The sequence below is a fragment of the Centropristis striata genome, chromosome 23 (assembly GCF_030273125.1).
Source record: "Centropristis striata isolate RG_2023a ecotype Rhode Island chromosome 23, C.striata_1.0, whole genome shotgun sequence".
Lineage (NCBI taxonomy): Eukaryota > Metazoa > Chordata > Actinopteri > Perciformes > Serranidae > Centropristis > Centropristis striata.
In genome coordinates, this window is record NC_081539.1 from 26,718,419 (window position 1) to 26,737,434 (window position 19,016).

The window sequence follows — 19,016 nt, forward strand, 5'->3', positions numbered from 1 at the left end:
GGAAGTCCATTTATATCACTGAGGCTGAATGCTCAGTGAATGCTCTAGGAATGCCAGAATACATGGGGAAACCCTTCAACTGTGGTAGAATAGCACCATATGCTTGTCACTACACGGCATCCCCAACCTCAGAGACACTGCTGGAATCCTTTGGCTCTTCTAATCCCTCTCCTGATCTCTTTTACCCGTGTCTTGTGGCTTTGTCCCTTTGCTATTAAATTCATTCTTTGGAGTATTTCTTACAAAGAGCATACGATTCTTGGAAGGAATGATTTAACTCTTCAAAGACATACAGTACAGGCCAAAAGTTTGGACAAACACCTTCTCATTCAATGCGTTTTTCTTTATTTTCATGACTATTTACATTGTAGATTCTCACTGAAGGCATCAAAACTATGAATGAAGACATATGGAATTATGTACTTAACAAAAAAAGTGTGAAATAACTGAAAACATGTCATGTATTTTAGATTCCTCAAAGTAGCCACCCTTTGCTTACTAGAATATAAGACATGTTTTCAGTTTCAGTTTCACACTTTTTTGTTAAGTACATAATTCCACATGTGTTCATTAATAGTTTTGATGAATTTACAATGTAAATAGTCATGAAAATAAAGGAAACGAATTGAATGAGGAGGTGTGTCCAGACTTTTGGCCTGTACTGTACAGTATACCAGACTAAGATGTAAAAAAAGTGAATTATATTCTTTGCAGAGGACAGTTGCAGGTAAAGGTAGACAGAAAGGTAACTACTAGCTGATTCAACCTGATTTAAAGTGTATGATTAATGTTCCGTCGTGGCTGAATCAACAGGACACTCTGGATGTTTGTCCCCACCAGAGAGTAGCAATCTGTCCTCTCGGTGAACCATCACTGTGTGCCTGTGGTCCTGCATCAGCCTGACCCAGCTACTTCATACTGTCTATCCCGGCTCGAGGAGCTGAGGCTGAGGCAGAGGAGCAGGGAGAGGCTGGGGTCAGCTGGAGGACAGCAGCAGATTCCAGCCTATCCTGCCTGCTCATCCCAGATTAGACAGTTTTGGTGAAGCAAACCATAGGGCGCCATGCATTGAAAAATCGCCAGGTTTGGTATTAAGCTTACATGCCTGTAAGCTGTTATAATAACCAAATGGACTGGATATTTAGTTCAGGGCATGAGAGAGAGAACCTCCCTTCTCCTTAAGTTACTAGTCATTTTTAATCCTAATGCACAGAGGGTCTAGGAGCCAGTAATATAGCCTGAGCAGGACGAGGTTGCACTCTTGGCGCAATGGCATAGACTTCTTTAACCCATTGAGGCCTGAAAAATCACTGGGCGATTTTAAAATAAGCCTCTCATTTTCTGGAAATTCTGGAAAAATTCTGGGAAAAAAAGTGTCGACTCTTCTACTAAATAATAGATTTTTCAGCCTCTGTAGCAGATAGAAATGAAATTCAAAAAGGTCTTTGAGAGTTTATGCAAATACTACAAAACGACGTATCCGCTTTCCAGGCTTCAATGGGTTAAACAGCCATGTTTAATGAGGTTTACTCCACACTGGAGGTTAGTCTGGTTTGCCACTGAACTACCATTGTGTCTCGTTTATTTTGCCCCCGGTTGTGTCGGGACCCTGACCCAGCCAGTGTGGTTCATCTATCCCATCTGGAGTGGGACAGAGGAGCACAGTGAGGCTGGGTCAGCTGGGGGACAGAGACTAGCCCACAGGCCTTCAGCCATATGAGACAACATTAGAATGGACTAATCAGGTTAGATCATCTCTATAGATCTCTGCATATGTATTTGAGGTAGACCGATATATCAGCCGGCCGATATATCGGGCCGATATTTGTGTTTTTTACTTGTATCGGCATCAGCAGATATGTGCGTGCGTTCGCCGATCAATTAGCCCATTTCACTGAGCCAACACCAGGCAAGGCTCGGTGCAACATCTCCATTCTCTGGTGAGCTGCTGCTGATACCGGGAAAAAGAAAAACACATCAAATATGTGGATCATCTGAGGCGCCACCACCTCCAGGCCTAGAGCAACATACACATTGTTTGATATCTAACTGCTAATATGTTTTGTTAATATTTTTTTTTTGTTTAAATTGAGACTTGTGTAACATTTGTTATCATTGTGTCATTTTTATCATGTAAATGGAGGGAGAAAAGGCAATATCGGCTTCATGAATCGGCCCAAAAAAATCAGCAGCACATATCGGGGATCGGTTAACCTTGATGTCAAAATAATTGGCATCGGCCTTAAAAACCCGTATCGGTCAACCACTAATATGTATATAAAATATTATCTTGCTGCATGGACAGATAATTTCACTTGACAAGATTCCTTGAATTAAGATTATTAAATCTAGAAATAACCATGTTGAATGCTTAAAATAAGAAATTAACTCTTAAAACAAGATACATTAAAGCCGCAAGCAGCGATGAATTGGGCCGAGCAGAGTGCACTGCAAATTATTTGTTTCTTACCAAGATAAAAAAAAAACTTTAAGTGTGATAATTTCTTGTTTTAAGAGTTAATTTCTTATTTTAAGCGTTTATGCTTCATGCTTATTTCTAGATTTAATAATCTCAATTTAAGAAATTTTGTCAAGTGAAATTATCTGTCCATGCAGCAAGATCATTTCCTTCAGATTTAGTGTTTTTATCTTGTTTTTAGACATTTTTTTGCAGTGCAGTCTTTCTATTTTTTTGTCTTTAATACTCTCTCCCTATGCTTTTCTGTGATGATGTGTTTTGTGTGTCTTGACCTGACAGGCCCATTGTCTTGGCCCAGGCCTGGCACTGGGTCTCTCGCTGGCTGAACACTTGTTCTTTTGATACTGTGTCAGTGCTAATCTGACTGCAAAACCAACAAGCCGGGGTCAATTTGTGATCAGCAGCAAATATGTCGCACACTGTTCTTTATAGAAATTAATGAGGAGCAAAATCTGGTGTGAGCTTGGTGATTCTGGTAGGCTGCATGTTAGTTTGAAAAAAAGCAAAATCGTGTCATATACATTCACTCATTTATTTAGATATTTATTTTATTTATATTTTTAATTATTATATTTAAATGGTCAGTAATTAACTGATACTGAACATCAGTATGTTTATTCAACATTTTTTTTATTTTCTCAGTGTTCATTTCTAGAATTGGTTAACATTGTAATAGATTGTATATATATATAATCTACATTAAAATATAGACATAGTTGGTGCTTAATCCACATGTAAAAAATAGATTTTCATTCCATCTAAAAATGTACTGTATTGGCTGCCATAACGGTAATTTTTCCCCATCTCAAAAATCCCTCATCCATCAGGCTCTAATTTTAGATTGAGTCCCCCTATGGCAAGACTTGGTTAGACACAATAACTAACAGATCAGATCAAGTGAAAAGGAAAAGAAAAACATTTTCTTTTCAGTAGAGTCATTTCCATAATGTTATCAGACACTTATAGTAACAATGTGAGCCTGTCAGACTGATGGTGCACAATTGCCCTCACAGCTATTTCACAGCTGCCAGTAACAGGAGTGGGCCAATTTCAAAAATTGTGCCCATTTGTCACCCACAAAAACATGGGCTGGTAGGGTCCAGAGGGGGAAAATCCCTTTAAATTTGATAAAAAAAAAAAAATTTAATCTTAGATAATGAGAAATAGATTGAGAGCCCTACAACAGGTAGGGTTGTCACGATACTAAAATATTCGATACTCGATACCACCAGGATAAAAACAAAGACCCCAAAGTTTAACAGAAATATTTTTATTAACAAGAAAAATGCAACATGTTAAAATTAACAGAACCACAAGTTAAATATTTATAATCAAAAACAGTTGTGCAAAAATAAACTGTAACTATGATAACAAGCTTCAGGTCTGAGGTAGTGCAAAAAATAAATAAATACAATAAACAATAACAATTAGAACAATATTTTGAGGTTGTATGCTCTGCACAATATTAAGAAATCTTGATAAAAAAAGAGGTAGAGTCGGCTGTGTGTTGCTGTTTGGTTGCGGGTCGACTTTTCTCTGCTTCATTCTGGGACTTCAAGAGAGAAAATAACACTTTTCAGTCACCAACATTTATGTAAACTTATTAACTCTATGCTTATGTATACTGACACTGTGTCAATTAACGTAATATGGGCATACTACGTGCCTGATTTATTTATTTATTTACGTTGCTTATAATCATTAATGCTACTCTAGCCTTTAATTGCTAGCTGCGGCTAATGGCTAATAATTACACTATCGATACTTAAAAATACGTATCGTATCCAGATACGTTTAAGTATCGATACTTTTTTGAGTATCAATATTTTGACAACCCTAACAGCAGGTATGATAAGGTAAAACTTGGGTTGATTGTGTTATTTGTCTCCCATCCAAAACACTTCTATGGTGATGATGTAATGATTTATACCCACTTTGCATCCTGATATTACCCGCTGGTGAAAATGTCACTGCAGTGTAGAGTGTACTATAGCCTGAGTCATATTTCAGATGGTGGGAATGTCATCATAACAAAGTTTGAATGGCAGCGTTCCTCCACTAACCTCTGCACCCCCTCCAAGGCTGATCCTGAATCTGCTGCCTGTCCTCAGAACAACCCTCACAGCGCTCCAGTGCCACTTCCATAACTTGTCCAGGCAGGAGTGGGATTAAGCGAGACTGTGTGTGTGTGTGTGTGTGTGTGTGTGTGTGTGTGTTCATTCTTGGCTATATTTATCCCTTTTATTCTGTCAGGTCAGCCAAGTCTCCACCATGCATGGGGTCTGACTTTCTGACTGTCTGTCTGCCATCTTGTTGTGTCTGGGTTCTTTCTCTGAACATGATTGTGTTTGTATGTGTAACTATGTGCTTGCATGCTGGAGTATGTGGGTGTGTGTGCATTTGTTTGTCCACATTAGTGCAGCTACAGCAGAGTAGTTCTCAGCATTCGTGTGCATGTGTGTGTCCTCAGATGCCTCTGTGATGAATAAAGTTCATCCGTCAAACTGATAGCTGCTCCAGTCTGTCTGGCCATAATTCGTCCTCGTACTAAGGTCAACAACCCCCCAGCAGCAGCAGCTCTTACGTAATTTGGAAATTTTGTTCACAGTAAACACAGGATCAGATATTTAACTATTTGTTGCAGAAGTCATCTATTTGTGGTACTGGATACTACTGGCCAAGGTCAACTCAGATAACTAGGGTCACATGAGGTCAGCAGGGTTTACCTACAAAGATGTTTAGTAAAAGAGGCATTTGAAAGGTACTGCCTCAAGCAAAGGGGTTCAAGTATCTTGGGGTCTTGTTCACGAGTGGACAGAGTGTGAGATGGATGCTTTAGTGAGCGTCAGCAGTAATGGGTTTGCTGTAATGGACTGTCGTGGTGAAGAAGGAGCTGAGCCGAAAGGCAAAGCTCTTGATTGACCGGTCTATCTATGTTCCAATCCTCACCTATGGTCATGAGCTTTGGGTAGTGACCGAAAGAACGAGATCGCGGGTACAAGCGGCTGAAATGAGCTTCCTCCGTAGGGTGGCTGGGCTCAGCCTTGGAGATAGGGTGAGGAGCTCAGACATCTGGAGGGAGCTCGGAGTAGAGCCGCTGCTCCTTCGCGTTGAAAGGAGCCAGTTGAGGTGGTTTGGGCATCTGGTAAGGATCCTCCCAAGCGCCTCCCGTTTTGAGAGGTGTTCCGGGCACGTCCAACTGGTAGGAGGCCCCGGGGAAGACCCAGAACATGGTGGAGGGATTATATCTCTCGCCTGGCCTGGGAACGCCTCGGGCTCCCCCAGGAGGAGCTGGACGTTGTGGCTGGGGAGAGGGACGTCTGGAATGCCCTGCTTACCCTGCTGCCCCCGTGACCCGGCCCCGGATAAATACATCCATAAAATGGATGGATAGATGATGGTAAATGGACCTGCACCAAGTGACTAGAAAAGCTTTATATATATACATATATATATACATATATATATATATATATATATATATATATCTTTTCTAGTCACTTGGTGACCACTCAAAGCACTTTACACTCCAGACTGCTCTCATTCACCCATTTACACTCACATTCATAGTGGCGGCAGAGGTTACTCTAAACGGGGCCACCTGCCACCATTAGGAATTCATTCTCACACCAATGGACGCAGCATCGGGAGCAATTTGGGGTTCAGTATCTTGCCCAAGGATACTTCGACATGTAGGCATGTAAGGTCGAACCACCAACTTTCCTTATCAATGGGAGACTGCTCTATGAATTGAGCCACAGCTGCCCTTTCCAGTAGTGACTGAACGAATGAGATCATGAATACAAGCGGCTGAAATGAGTTTCCTCCGTAGGGTGGCAGGGCTCAGATAGGGAGATAGGGTGAGGGAGCTCGGGAGCTTCTTCGCACTGAAAGGAGCCAGCTGAGGGGGTTCGGACATCTTGTAAGGATGTAAGGATGAAATGCTCACAACAAGGTCTGTGGATTATTTCGATTAACAGGATTATGATTTCTGGAAAGAGAATGAAGCTCCTTGGCACTGTGAGCACCAATGCTGCCCAGAGTGCCATAGGTCCATTATTTCTGGAGAAGGCAGATGTCTCTACTGCCAATAACTCCAAAACTCTGGAACTCACGTTGAACTGAAAGTTGAATTTACATCAGGGGGTGAACTGTCTGTTTAAGTTCTTGAAAAAAGCATTGTTGTGCTACATATAACCTGTACAGTACACATCCAACTTTTATACATATTCTGCCAAAGTTCAATGTTGCCAGAGAAGACAAGTGGTGATGATGTTTTCTGGTCTGTTGAGACACAGCAGAAAAAGGTCAAGTAGTCATGACAGGTGATGACTCTGTAATGAGCCTCTTGTTGGGCTCTGACTCACTTACTAGGAGCAATTCATGGGACATGTTCCAACACACATACACACACACACACACACACATACACACACACACACATGTACATACACACACTCACATTTGGTGCATCACAGTTGGTCTTCCTCATTCTTTCAAGCTGAGCACTTCACCCCTGGTGCATTAAACACAGTGCAGTGTGTAGAGAATAACTCAGCATGAAATCTCCCCTTGTGGACTGAACTGAACCCCCTAGAATGTGTCTAAGCCAGAAGAAGGCCTAAGGTACAACAGCATTTACTGAGGCAAGAAAAAGCCCCAAATTTCACAAATACCATTGTTTCACTGCAGCCAAAGACAAAACTGAGCAGTTACACAATAATTTAAGCCCACTGGGAAACTTTGTCCAGTCTGATGCAGATGGTGATGTCAAGCTTCACTAGACATGAAAGAAAAAGACTCCTGATAGATCCAAACTTTCTTCACTTCAGTGGTCATCGTGGTTTATGACAACTTGGGTCTCATTTCTATTAGATTATATAATAATATACTAACCAAAGTAATTGCTGAGACCTGGAAAAGTCCAATGGGGCAAGAGACACAAGAGACTAGCAGGAATATTGGAGTGTGACACATCAGCTATGTCCCATAAGTTGTTGCAGCAATTGGTGCTCACACATTTGGGGCCAAATGAGGTCCTTTTTTATATATCGAGAATCGATAAAAAGGATCCTTTGGAACAACACAGAGAAATCCATGCTGGGATCTGGTTTAAAAAACTAGAGTCTACAATCTACAATGTCATTTAGCAGCCGCTTTTATCCAAAGCGACGTACATTTGAGAAATCATCCAACACAAGCAAGGATGAAGTCAAGAAACAACACAAGAGCAAGAATAAGTGGCATATATTACATTGAGTCCTGTTAGGACATAAGTGCTTTTTAGGACATAAGTGCTTTTGGGACGTAAGTACAGGTTTTTTTTTTATTTGTGTGTGTGTGCTGTGTGTTGATTATGTATGTAGGTGATCAGTAAAGAGCTGGTCTTCAGCCTCTTTTTGAAAATTGAGAGGATTCAGCAGATCGTATGGAGTTTGGAGGGTTGTTCCACCACCGGGGCACTACAGAGGAGAAGAGTCTGGTTTGGGACGTAGAGCCGTTCAGCGGTGGAGGAGCCAGACGTCTTTCACTTTAAGAGCATAGTGGATGGTAGGGTTTGTGGACAAGGGAGTTCATATATGTAGGAGCTGTTCCCGTTGCTGTCTTGTAAGCAAGAGACAAGGCTTTGAATTTGCGGGTGGCTGTAGCTCAGTTGGTAGAGCGGGTTGCCCACAGATCGGAGGGTTAGTGGTTCTATCCCTGACCATGGCAGCCTACATGTTGAAGTATCCTTGAGCAAGATACTGAACCCCAGATTGCTCCCGATGCTGCGTTCATTGGTGTGAGAATGAATTACCAATGGTGGCAGGCGGCACCATTTAGGGTAGCCTCTGCCACCAGTATGAATGTGTAAACGGGAGCTGGGAGCCAGTGTAGAGAGATGAGGAGCAGAGTGATTTGAAGACTAGGCGCACCGCCGCGTTCTGGATCATCTGCAGAGGCTTGGTGGTGCAGCAGGGAGACCAGGGAACGCCTCTGGGACCAGTAGAGAGTTGCAGCAGTCTAAGAGAGATGTCACGAGGAGTTGTGTGGATTGTTGGGTCAGGTAGGGTCTGATCTTCCTGATGTTGTACACGATCTGGCAGTTGAAGACAAATGAGTCTTAAAGGTCAATTGGTTATTGTCAATATCCCTAGGAAAGCTGTTCATCTTCTGAATGCTTTAGGTCTCTAGTTTGTGGTTGTAAAGTTTCATGCGGCTGTGATTAGAGGTAACCGTAACAGGGGCGCTACATGTCGAAGTATCCTTGAGCAAGATACTGAACCCCAAATTGCTTCCGATGCTGCGTTCATCAATGTGTGAATGAATTCCAGGTAGGCAGGCAGGTGGCACCAGTGTGAATGTGTGTGTGAATGGGTGAATGAGCGTAGTGTGTAGTGTAAAGCGCTTTGGATAAAAGCGCTATATAAGTGCACCCCATTTACCATTTAACAGCAGCTCATTTTATACAGTGAGGTCAAGTTTCAAGAAATGGTGTCACTACAGTGAAATGGCTACTATGGAGACAAACATAATCTCACATGATTACAATTGGGCTCAATATATGTTGCTAAGTTCCCAGGTCTCAGCAATAAAGTACAGTGTTTTAATAACTAATGAGAATGATTGAAATTATATGATGCTAAAAACTACTGAAGTTATTAGTACCACGAAAGTAGGCATCTACTTTGACTCTAGTTTTTTCAACTCAGCCCACTAATTTGTTGATAATTTTGCCCAAGAGATGTTTTCTTTGAGTGATGGGTACTTAACAGACAGCTACCAGCTCTGAGGTTATGTATTTGCGTAACCTCCCGCCCCCAATTCCAAAAACACCCTCTGGCCACAGGTTTAGATAAGACTGTGATACACCAGAACGGCTCAGTAAGGGGTAAAGAGCAAATAGGGAGCGTTATTAGAGGTTTTCATACCAGTGCCCCTAACTGCCCTTTCAAAGCTGCTTAGTCTGATTTCAGCACCTTGGACAGCAGCACAGCACAGCGGGGGCAACATCCGCCTGCTTTCCTGCAATGTTTCTGCTTCAGTGGTTTAACTAAGAGCACAAGATGCTCAGCGTGTTCAGGTGCACTCATTCCAGCCACCTTAGCCATGTTTCAAGTCTACTGTGACCTTCATGTCTCCTGTTATTTTCCCAAATTTGTGTTTCCAGCACAGAGAGAGACACAAAGACCGGCAGACAGACACAAATAGGAGTCAATAAGGACAAGTGCTGAAGCACTAGTGTTGTTGAATCAATCAGTGACCCTGCCGACGGAGTGTTTCCTGTCGAGACAGACAATGCACACCCTACCATGGCCCCTGTGTGTGTCTGATATATGGAAGCTTTTGTGACTCTGGGTGGCGTCCTGTCTGTTCCCCTCACTGTCACCCTCTGTGAACACTGCTGGGAGAGGCTTGCCATTGGTGCCTTTCTCTTTCTCTCTTCTGCTCTTCCCCTCCCTCTCTGTTATTATCTATTTCCTCTCTTTCATCCCTCTCTTATTTCCCTTTTCCATCCCTACCTTTTCCCTTACTCATTCTGCCAATCCCGCCCCCGGTTTCTCTTCTTTTTTGCGCTCTTTTTTTTTTTAACCCTTCATCCTCCGCTGACCCCTCCCTTGCCCTTGCCTTGTGGCCTTTGTTCCTCCTCTTCTCCTTCCATTTTTACCTCCCACTCGCATTGGATTTGCCAGTTGGGGGTTCAGGCCTCTGCGGTCCATTCAGGACCCCTGGTTGTAGACTGGGACAAGAGTTGAAGGGTGACTACTGGAGTAGAGAGAGAGAAGGAGTGGGCTGTGGGAAGTGGAGGAGTGCGAGGGGAGGGCGCTAGCTGGCGGGGCCTGGGACCTGAACCAGACAGACAGTGAAACGTCACACCAAACCCAGACTCCCCGACTGTGATCGCATTCTTGTGTGTGTGTCCATGTGTGTGTGTCTATTTGTATGGCTACTGCGTGTGTGTGTGTGACTGGGGGTTCACAGTGTTAGTAGCTCAGAGCCAGCTGAGGCTGCAGTGGAGACAGACAGAGACAGAGGCACTGAGCAGCACATAGAAAACATCACTGAATGTTGAGTTGTATGGGACTGGGATATCTGCTTTTTGGAGGAAATTTGGCAGGTGAGAGTCCACTTTATACAAGTGTTTACGTTTCGTAAATGCCAATGAGTCATTTTCGGGTGCGTGTGGATTGGTGTTCACCGGCATGTGATTTTAATAGCCTCGTGTCATTAATTTACAACTGTACAGTAGCACGTCATCAGCGAGGAGGGGACTCTGATGTTCAATGATCCATGTTGTCACTGCAGGTTGTAAGCTGACGGCGGGGGAACCGACATCAGTGTTGCGCCCAGAGCCACAGGGAGAGGTGCGGCCACGCTCACTTGACCAGCAGCAGGCCTTGGCTACAGACTTCTTATCAGGTACCAATTCAAGGACTTAAGTCCAAAGTGACACTTCCGAATGAAATTAAATGGAAATGTTTTTTATTCAAAAAACAATTTTCCTTCCATGATGCATGATTCCATCATGTTTTGGTGTAAAAGTTTCAATATAAACAGGAAGATGTAAAATATTTGTAGTCAGAAAAACTGGTTCATCATAAACCTTCTGGTGAACTTTATCCAATGCTATTTTGTTGTGATTGTGAATGGATGGGTTTCATTTCAGAGAACTTTAACATTGCTATCTAAATGAATCAACAGTTATCAACAGAGGTCAACAGGGGGTGTACTCGAGTCACGTGTCTCCCACTCAAGTCAGACCAAATCAGGGATCTGGTGCCTTTAGAATTAAAGGGGACATATTATGCTCCTTTTATCATCAAACTTGTATTTCTTGTTTCTACTAAACATCTTTACATGCCTTAATGTTCAAAAAACACATTATTTTTTTTAGTTTTAAGCTACCCTCACAAAACAGCCCATTCTGCTCTGATGAGTCAGTGTTTCCAGGTCTTCTGCATCTGCAATTTTGGGGTCTCTGCACCATCATTGCAGCCGGGGAATGACTGTAACAGCACTGTAGCTGCTTTTTCTACTTATATGTCTACCTATATTCATGCATTTCCTGACGACTTCTTTAAAGGCACAATTTCTGAATACAGGCTTTATACATTTCTCTGTAGATTAAGCATTTTAATACTTATACAGTATTTATACACTATCTAGACCTGCTTTATAATCACAACAGACATGAATCACCTTTTACAGTATGTGACCAATTTGACTTTAACTCACAACCATTGAGTCGTTATAATATAAATATTCTGTTGTGTACAGTTTACTATGTGAGGAGAACTAGAGTGTTTCTTCTAAGTACACAGTGCTTGTATATAATAATATATATAACCATTTGATTTTAACACCTTTTCTCTTTTTGCTTCCTTCCTCCTTGTTGTCTGCATCCACCTCACCCACTCTTAATTATTAATGCTCTTCACTCCCAACTCCATCTAATCCATCTTGTCATTCCTTTTTTTCCCTCTGATTATTTCTTCCATCTTTGCTCCTTCCTCATTTTTTTTACATTTTTTTTTTATTTTCCTCCTGCCCTTTCCTCTCCTGTGATTCCATGACAACCTGTCGTCTTTCATTCTCTGTTGCCAGCCTCTATGGCAGGTTACTCAGACCCTCTGGGCTCTCAGACCAGCCCTGCCCCAATGATGGATACTGGACGGATGGAAGCTTTTGCAGGTATACTGCCACACAGCGTGCATCAGCAGGATCAATTAGTTTGAATGAAAGTGCTGAGTGGTGGTAACAGTGGTGTCACATCTTTGCTTTTAACTGAGCTGGTAGTCCAAGTGTTTTTTTCTCCATCAAGTGCCATTAAGAAACCGAGAGTAACGACATCATTCCATCATGGAGCTTCCTGTTGAAACACCTGCTTCCCATAATAACTCTGTTGACATACAGACTTTGATGGATGATGGCTTTTTATACCTTTGTGCCAGGGATACCTTTTGCCCCTGGCATTATGTTCTTAGGTAGTCCATACGTAACGTAAAACCTTGGGGGAATTTCTTCAAATTTGGCACAAACTTCCACTTGGACTCAAGGATGAACTGATTACAATTTGGAAGTCAAAGGTCAAGATCACTGTGAGCTTATGTGCATCCCATCCTCTTGAAGACAATATCCCAGGAATGCCTGGAAGATATTTCTTCAAATTTTGCTCAAACATCCACTTGAACTCAAGGATGAATTGATCAGACTTTGGTGGCCAAAACTCACATGCTAAAAATGACAAAAAATTCACACAAATGTCAAATAGCATGAAATGAAATAGTCGCTTCTTTACAGCAGCATCTATAATTGAAGATATACAGTACAGGCCAAAAGTTTGGACACACACCTTCTCATTCAATGCGTTTTCTTTATTTCCATGACTATTTACATTGTAGATTCTCACTGAAGGCATCAAAACTATGAATAAACACATATGGAATTATGTACTTAACAAAAAAGTGTGAAATAACTGAAAACATGTCTTGTATTTTAGATTCCTCAAAGTAGCCACCCTTTGCTTACTAGAATATAAGACATGTTTTCAGTTATTTCACACTTTTTTGTTAAGTACATAATTCCACATGTGTTCATTCATAGTTTTGATGAATCTACAATGTAAATAGTCATGAAAATAAAGGAAACGCATTGAAGTTTTACCTTCAATCACAGAGGATCATTTAAAAAACATAATGATATTTCAGAACACAAATCTCCTCTAATTGAACATATCACTATGTCCTACAACAGGTCTCTAATCTGTGGTTGTAGAATCCACCCTGATAAATGGCTTGTGGTACGAAACTATAGTTCTTAGTAGCTTGGTGTCTGCTGTATGTGACACACACTCACTCTGTCACATACACAGAGTATGAGCTATGAGGCTGAGTTATGACTTTCACCATGCCAACCTCTGCACACCCAGCTCTCTTAATGAGACCCGTCGTCTCAGAATTACTCTGAGTCATTCTTGCTGCTGCATTTTTTTCATCTTCTACCTTGCCCTCCTGGGGTTTTTTCTGTTTCCCCTTTCCCTTTTTCTCTTTTTTTCATACACCAATAGAGTGAATATCCTTGTCCACCTTGTTAATGTTTGAGTAGCCACTATAACTGAACACTGTGCATGCTGCTAGGAGCAAGATAGGTTCCCTATGGGTCAGAAAGATGATGTCATTCTGTTACATGTGAACATTGCTCTCTTGGGTTATTTTGTCTGTTTTTGAATACTTTTCATTATGCCTCTTTTCCTTTGATTTTTTTTTTTTTCAGCACAACCTCACCTACATGACCTGATTCACTTTGACTTAGTGGATCAACAGTTTGAATATAAAAATAACCTAAAAAAAAACATAAAATCAGATTTAGTAAATGTTTTTTTTTTTACTTTTAAAACTCAATCATGCTCAATGAAGAATTAACATTTTTGCAAATGTGAACAGAGGTTGAACATAACGTGTGACAGGTAAAATCAGAATAACATCTAGTTCTATATTTTGATACTACATTTATTTGACCTTATCACTGGTTTTACTTGGCCTCTCATCATCAAACAAAAACTGCCATGGAGTTTCAAGCCAGAACTTTTGAGGGAAGCTGGCTGGTGCTTTTATGGACTCCAGAGGGCTAAAGAAAAAAAACTGAACACAGTCCATTTTTGTCAGTTTATCTTTAAGAGCCCAACAGTGTGGGAGTTTTGAGGCGATAGCAATTTAAAGAGGGAAAATCCACTGATTACCAATATGGCGGCCGATAAAGTGAACTTTAAAGCTGGAATGAAAATAGTTTATTTAGAATTAGAAGCCTTTATTGTCATTGCACAGAGTAGCAAGTACTAGTACAACGGAATTTGCCATCAACCCGTCCAAAACATATAAAATACACATACAATAGTACCTAATTAGTCCCACCTCAGCTCGCTGGAATGACAAAAAAGCGACAACATAGCAGTTTCTATGGAGACAACCTTACTAAGCTCCCAGACAGCAACAGACAGTCAACAGGTCTCGCTGCAATGTGGATTTTTGCACCGATTTTGCACCAACTATGCAAATGTATTTGAACGGAAACCTTTATTAAATATTTATTATTACAGTATATATTACACATACAAGGAATTACATTGTCAAGCAATTCTATAAATGAAAACTAGTGAAAACTATTTCTAAATCATTCCAAGCAATGTTTTCTGCATTGTATTGTAAAATACTAAAAAGTCTGATATCAGGCAACTACGTAAATTCTGGCACTATTATGTCAGTGATAGGCCTGTAACGGTTTGTGTATGGACCACATAGCAGCACACACAATACCAGGAACAGTTGGTAATGGCTTTTATGTCGACCTCAGCAGTTACAGGTCAATGAAAGTGACGTAAGTGACAGAAAACAGTTTGAATGCCACAACAAAACCTCTCAATAAAGTCTCTGGCAGAGCAACTGAAACGAAAAGCTGAATAACTCAAAGTCAGAGACAGAAGGCTGGTGAGTTTTCCGGAAGAGGTCGAGACAGGTAGATCAGAGGCAGGCATGGTCGGCAACAGGAAATCAGTCTGAGATGAAGCGCTGGAAATGCTGGCATCAATAGAAAAGAACAATCTGGCAATGAGTGTCTTTAAAGTGGCTTGATCAGTGGTCAGAGGCAGCTGGGTATGTCAACGGTAGTTGGGCGGATGAGAAGAAAGTGGCTGACAAGCAGAGTGAGCAGGAGGCAGGCTGAGAGGACAATTACTGGGAGACTGAGCTGAACTATGACAAGGCCAATACAATAAGCCAACCATGAAACAAGTTGGGTTCTATCAGAGAGAATCCCCAACACCTACATGACCCTATACATCTGTTTGTCTGCCTTTGATTACCAGGTTTCTCCCAGCCTGGTGGAATGGGCATCAATGTGGAGATGGGGGCCGCGCCCCTCTCAGCAGAGAGGATCCCAAGTATAGCGGAGCCCCAGCATCCCACACCCCCAGCTGGTTCAGAAGCCCCTAAAGACCACAGCCCCATGCTGCCTGAACCCCAGACTCCTCGCAGCCCTCAGGATCTGTCAGCAGGTAAAAAAAACTAATCTCCCAAAGTGGTGATTGCTCTGTAATTGCTTACAAATGCTGCTTATTCCTATTTAAACTACTGTAATATGACCCACCTCTGCTTTACAATTGTTGTATCATGACATGTTTACATAATTTTCTTCACCCGCTGCACGCTCACAGCAGGAATAACTCAAAAATGATTTCTGTATAGTGTAATATATAACCGTGCCCTGTGCTGCACTGTTTGATTTGTTCCACAGAGGGGTGCAGTATACAGAGCCACTCTGCCTTTCTATAGCTTCCTTCCCACAAACATCCCAGCTCCAATGTGATTTAGTCATCCAGCTCAAGGTCAATGCACATCTGATGCTGACATGTGTAGGGTTTGCCATCGTGCCATGGCTTCAAGTCATATACTGTATATGTTTAGACTCTGTGTGTGTCTGTGTGTGTGGATCTCAGTGTATATTTATCCTACAGAGAGAAGCTGTCTGTGTCTCTCACTGTCCACTCTCCCCCCCCAACCCCCATAGGGCTGCTCTCCAGTTCAATGCACATCTGATCCTAGAGAGCATCGAGTTCTAGTTATCACCATTCTGTGGCTTGTGTCAGCTAGTTGGGCCATGCTTGCATCCCATGTGGGCAATGGAACGATTCACAAAGCATCAGAGCAGCTGAGGCGCCATGGTGCACTGCAACACAGCGGGTGGCAGAACCCCCTGTGTCACTGCACTAAATCAGATCAAGGGGATAAAACATCAAAGTGGTTATGGCTTTATTTGGTGGGTACACCGCTATTAGAGTTTTCTTGACACCAAATAACCATGAACTGTGAAAAGATGTCTGAAAGTACAGAGCCTGCTGTTCTCCTAAGACTCCAGGGAAATTGATGTTTTCATCAAATAGTCAGCAGGTTCTCTAGAGTAGAAATGTGAGCTATGTCTCACTAAAAGACAGTTTTAGAGGAAAACTATCCCATGGTATGCTGTCGATTTTCATTTAAAAGCCATTATTCAATCATCACCAAGTCTCAGTCTCACTCAGTAGTTGCTGGACAGAATACTGAAATAAATAGACTTGATAAAACATTTTTTGGGGAGTGAGATTACATGAACTACAGTATAATGGCTAGCAGGGCAAACTCTGTAAACGGTATATTTCCATTAAAACCATGACATGTCATGTCATGCTCACCAATTTTAGTTTATCTCTTAAACAGAAAATATTAGGTGGGTTTGTTCTTTTGCTGTTTAGCTATTATTAATTGAAATCAACACTTCCTACATATTTTTCAGGGATTGGCCTTACCCAGTTCTAAATGGGAAATTCTAAACCTAAATTCTAAATCTGTAAAAAAAAAAAACCTAAACTGAACCAAGTTTGATAATGCTGGGGTTGTCAGTTCTGCTATCGCTACTTAAGAAATAATGCAAAGAGATTTTCATAACAGAAAATAAGATTATTAGGCAACTAATCAGCGTCAGTCAGCGACGCAAACCTTCTCCCTCTCTTTCTCTCTCTCTGTGCTAATGAGATGAGCTGAGATGAGATCTTTATTATCACTGAAAAGAGTAACGAGTACTAGGACAACGAAATGACCATCAACCCGTCCAAACATATACATAAACATACATACAATATGACAAAGGGATAGACAGGACAGGAAGACAGGAATGGAATAAAAACAGCATAACAAAAGGATAGGGGAGCAACAGGAACACTTATTAAATACATTTCACAACATGACAAACTTTTGACTTGCATTTTGACTTGCATACTGGGGGTAGAAAGCGTCGAAGGCGTATAATGGGGGGTAGTAGGGGGGTGATTGCATATTTGTGTATGTGGCTGTGTGTGTGTATGCCTGTTTTGTATTATTAGGCAACTAATCAGCGTCAGTCAGGGACGCAAACCTTCTCCCTCTCTTTCTCTCTCTCTGTGCTAATGCTCCTATACACTCTAGCACTCTGAATCAGGCCCACTACACTGTAACATTGATAGGCTCAGATGTTATAAGTACTTTTTTAACTTTTTTTTTTGTAGTTTATAATCAAACTGCAGCATCTATCATGTCAAGTCTATAAACTGTATACAAATCGTAGTAGTGACGTGACGTTACCTGTTGGTTCTGGAGTCTTGAGTTTGGCGTTTTTGCTGTCATCTGTTTTTTTGCAACCAGTGAATACTGAGAATGGATCGGGAGCTGATATACGCTATGTCATCAGTTAACCCTAGCACTAGCTAGCAAGCTTGCTAAGCAACGGGCAATCATTATTCTAAACCAGGGGTCGACAACCTTTACTAACAAAAGAGCCATTTTTGGCCAAAAAAGAGAAAAAATCGCGGAATGTAGCCGCAAACCTTATTTTGAGCCTAAAATAACAATTAAACAGCCTAATAAGTCTGAATAAGCATACCAGCATTATTAATAGTCATATTGAGCATTTATTAATGGGCCGGAGACTTTCGTAAACTATGAAGCACATTTTTGTTGACTTCAATGTCAAAACTTTTCAAATATGCTGTAGAAAAGCTATACAATTTTACAATTGAAGAATTCAAATTGTTTTTGGCCTACACCATTGTTAAATGCATGTAAAAAAATATATATACGTTTTTTGTCACTGCCACGGGGAGCCCCTGCATGCAGCCTGAAGAGCCACATTTGGCTCTGGAGCCGCAGGTTGCCACGCCCTGTTCTAAAGGAACAGCCAACTCCTTAGAGTGTCTTTTGGTCCAACAGAACACTGAACAAAAGTGATTTGAAAGTGATTTTTAAGCAACCAAAATGTTAAGATGGACATTGATGAAGTGAAAACACACTATGAATGCGTCAAAGTTCTAAGATGAAAACACACAGTGTAGTGTTGATCTGTCAATCACAATGTAGCTCCGCCCTAAAGCAAACACTGCTTTATCATCTATTTTACTCTAAATGGAACCATACTGTACAAATTGAGCATCATGCTGTTGTGAAGATGACTTGAATCATAAACTCATTATGAGATGAGCATTTTTATTACGGTTACTACTGGTGCATCCCAACTTGAAACATTTGCACACGTAATGCTAAGTTTTGTAATGTTGATAATATAATAATTAATAATTGGAGCTAGTGAGGGCTGCAACTAACGATTATTTTCATTATAGAGTAATCCGTCAATTATTTAAACGATTAATCGATTGGTTGTTTGGCCAATAAAATGTTGAAAAATATCAATCAGTGTTTCCCAAACCACAAGATGACGTCCTCAAATCTCTTGTTTTGTCCACAAACCAAAGAGATATTCAGTTTATTGTCATAAAGGAACAAAGAAACAAGAAATATTCACATTGAAGAAGCTTAAATCAGAGAATTTGGACTCACTGGGCCTCATTCATGAAACGTTAGTAGATTTGTGCGTAGATTTGCACATAAAAGCCTACGCTACTAAAAACCTACTCCGGATTCATGAACGCCGCGGGAAACTCAGATCTGATCGTAAACACGTGTGTATGATCATGAATGCCAATCCATCGTAAGGTGGC

The 19,016-nt window shown here is 41.2% G+C and overlaps 1 protein-coding gene across 1 annotated transcript in view; it reads left to right on the top strand.

Moving 5' to 3' along the window:
* The window catches only part of LOC131961855 (microtubule-associated protein 4), a 164,442-nt gene that overhangs the window by 63,030 nt on the left and 82,396 nt on the right, over positions 1 to 19,016 (top strand). Inside the window, 3 exon segments of the mRNA XM_059326766.1 lie at positions 10,766 to 10,879; positions 12,065 to 12,151; positions 15,321 to 15,509. Of these exon segments, the coding sequence (XP_059182749.1) occupies positions 10,766 to 10,879; positions 12,065 to 12,151; positions 15,321 to 15,509 (390 nt within the window).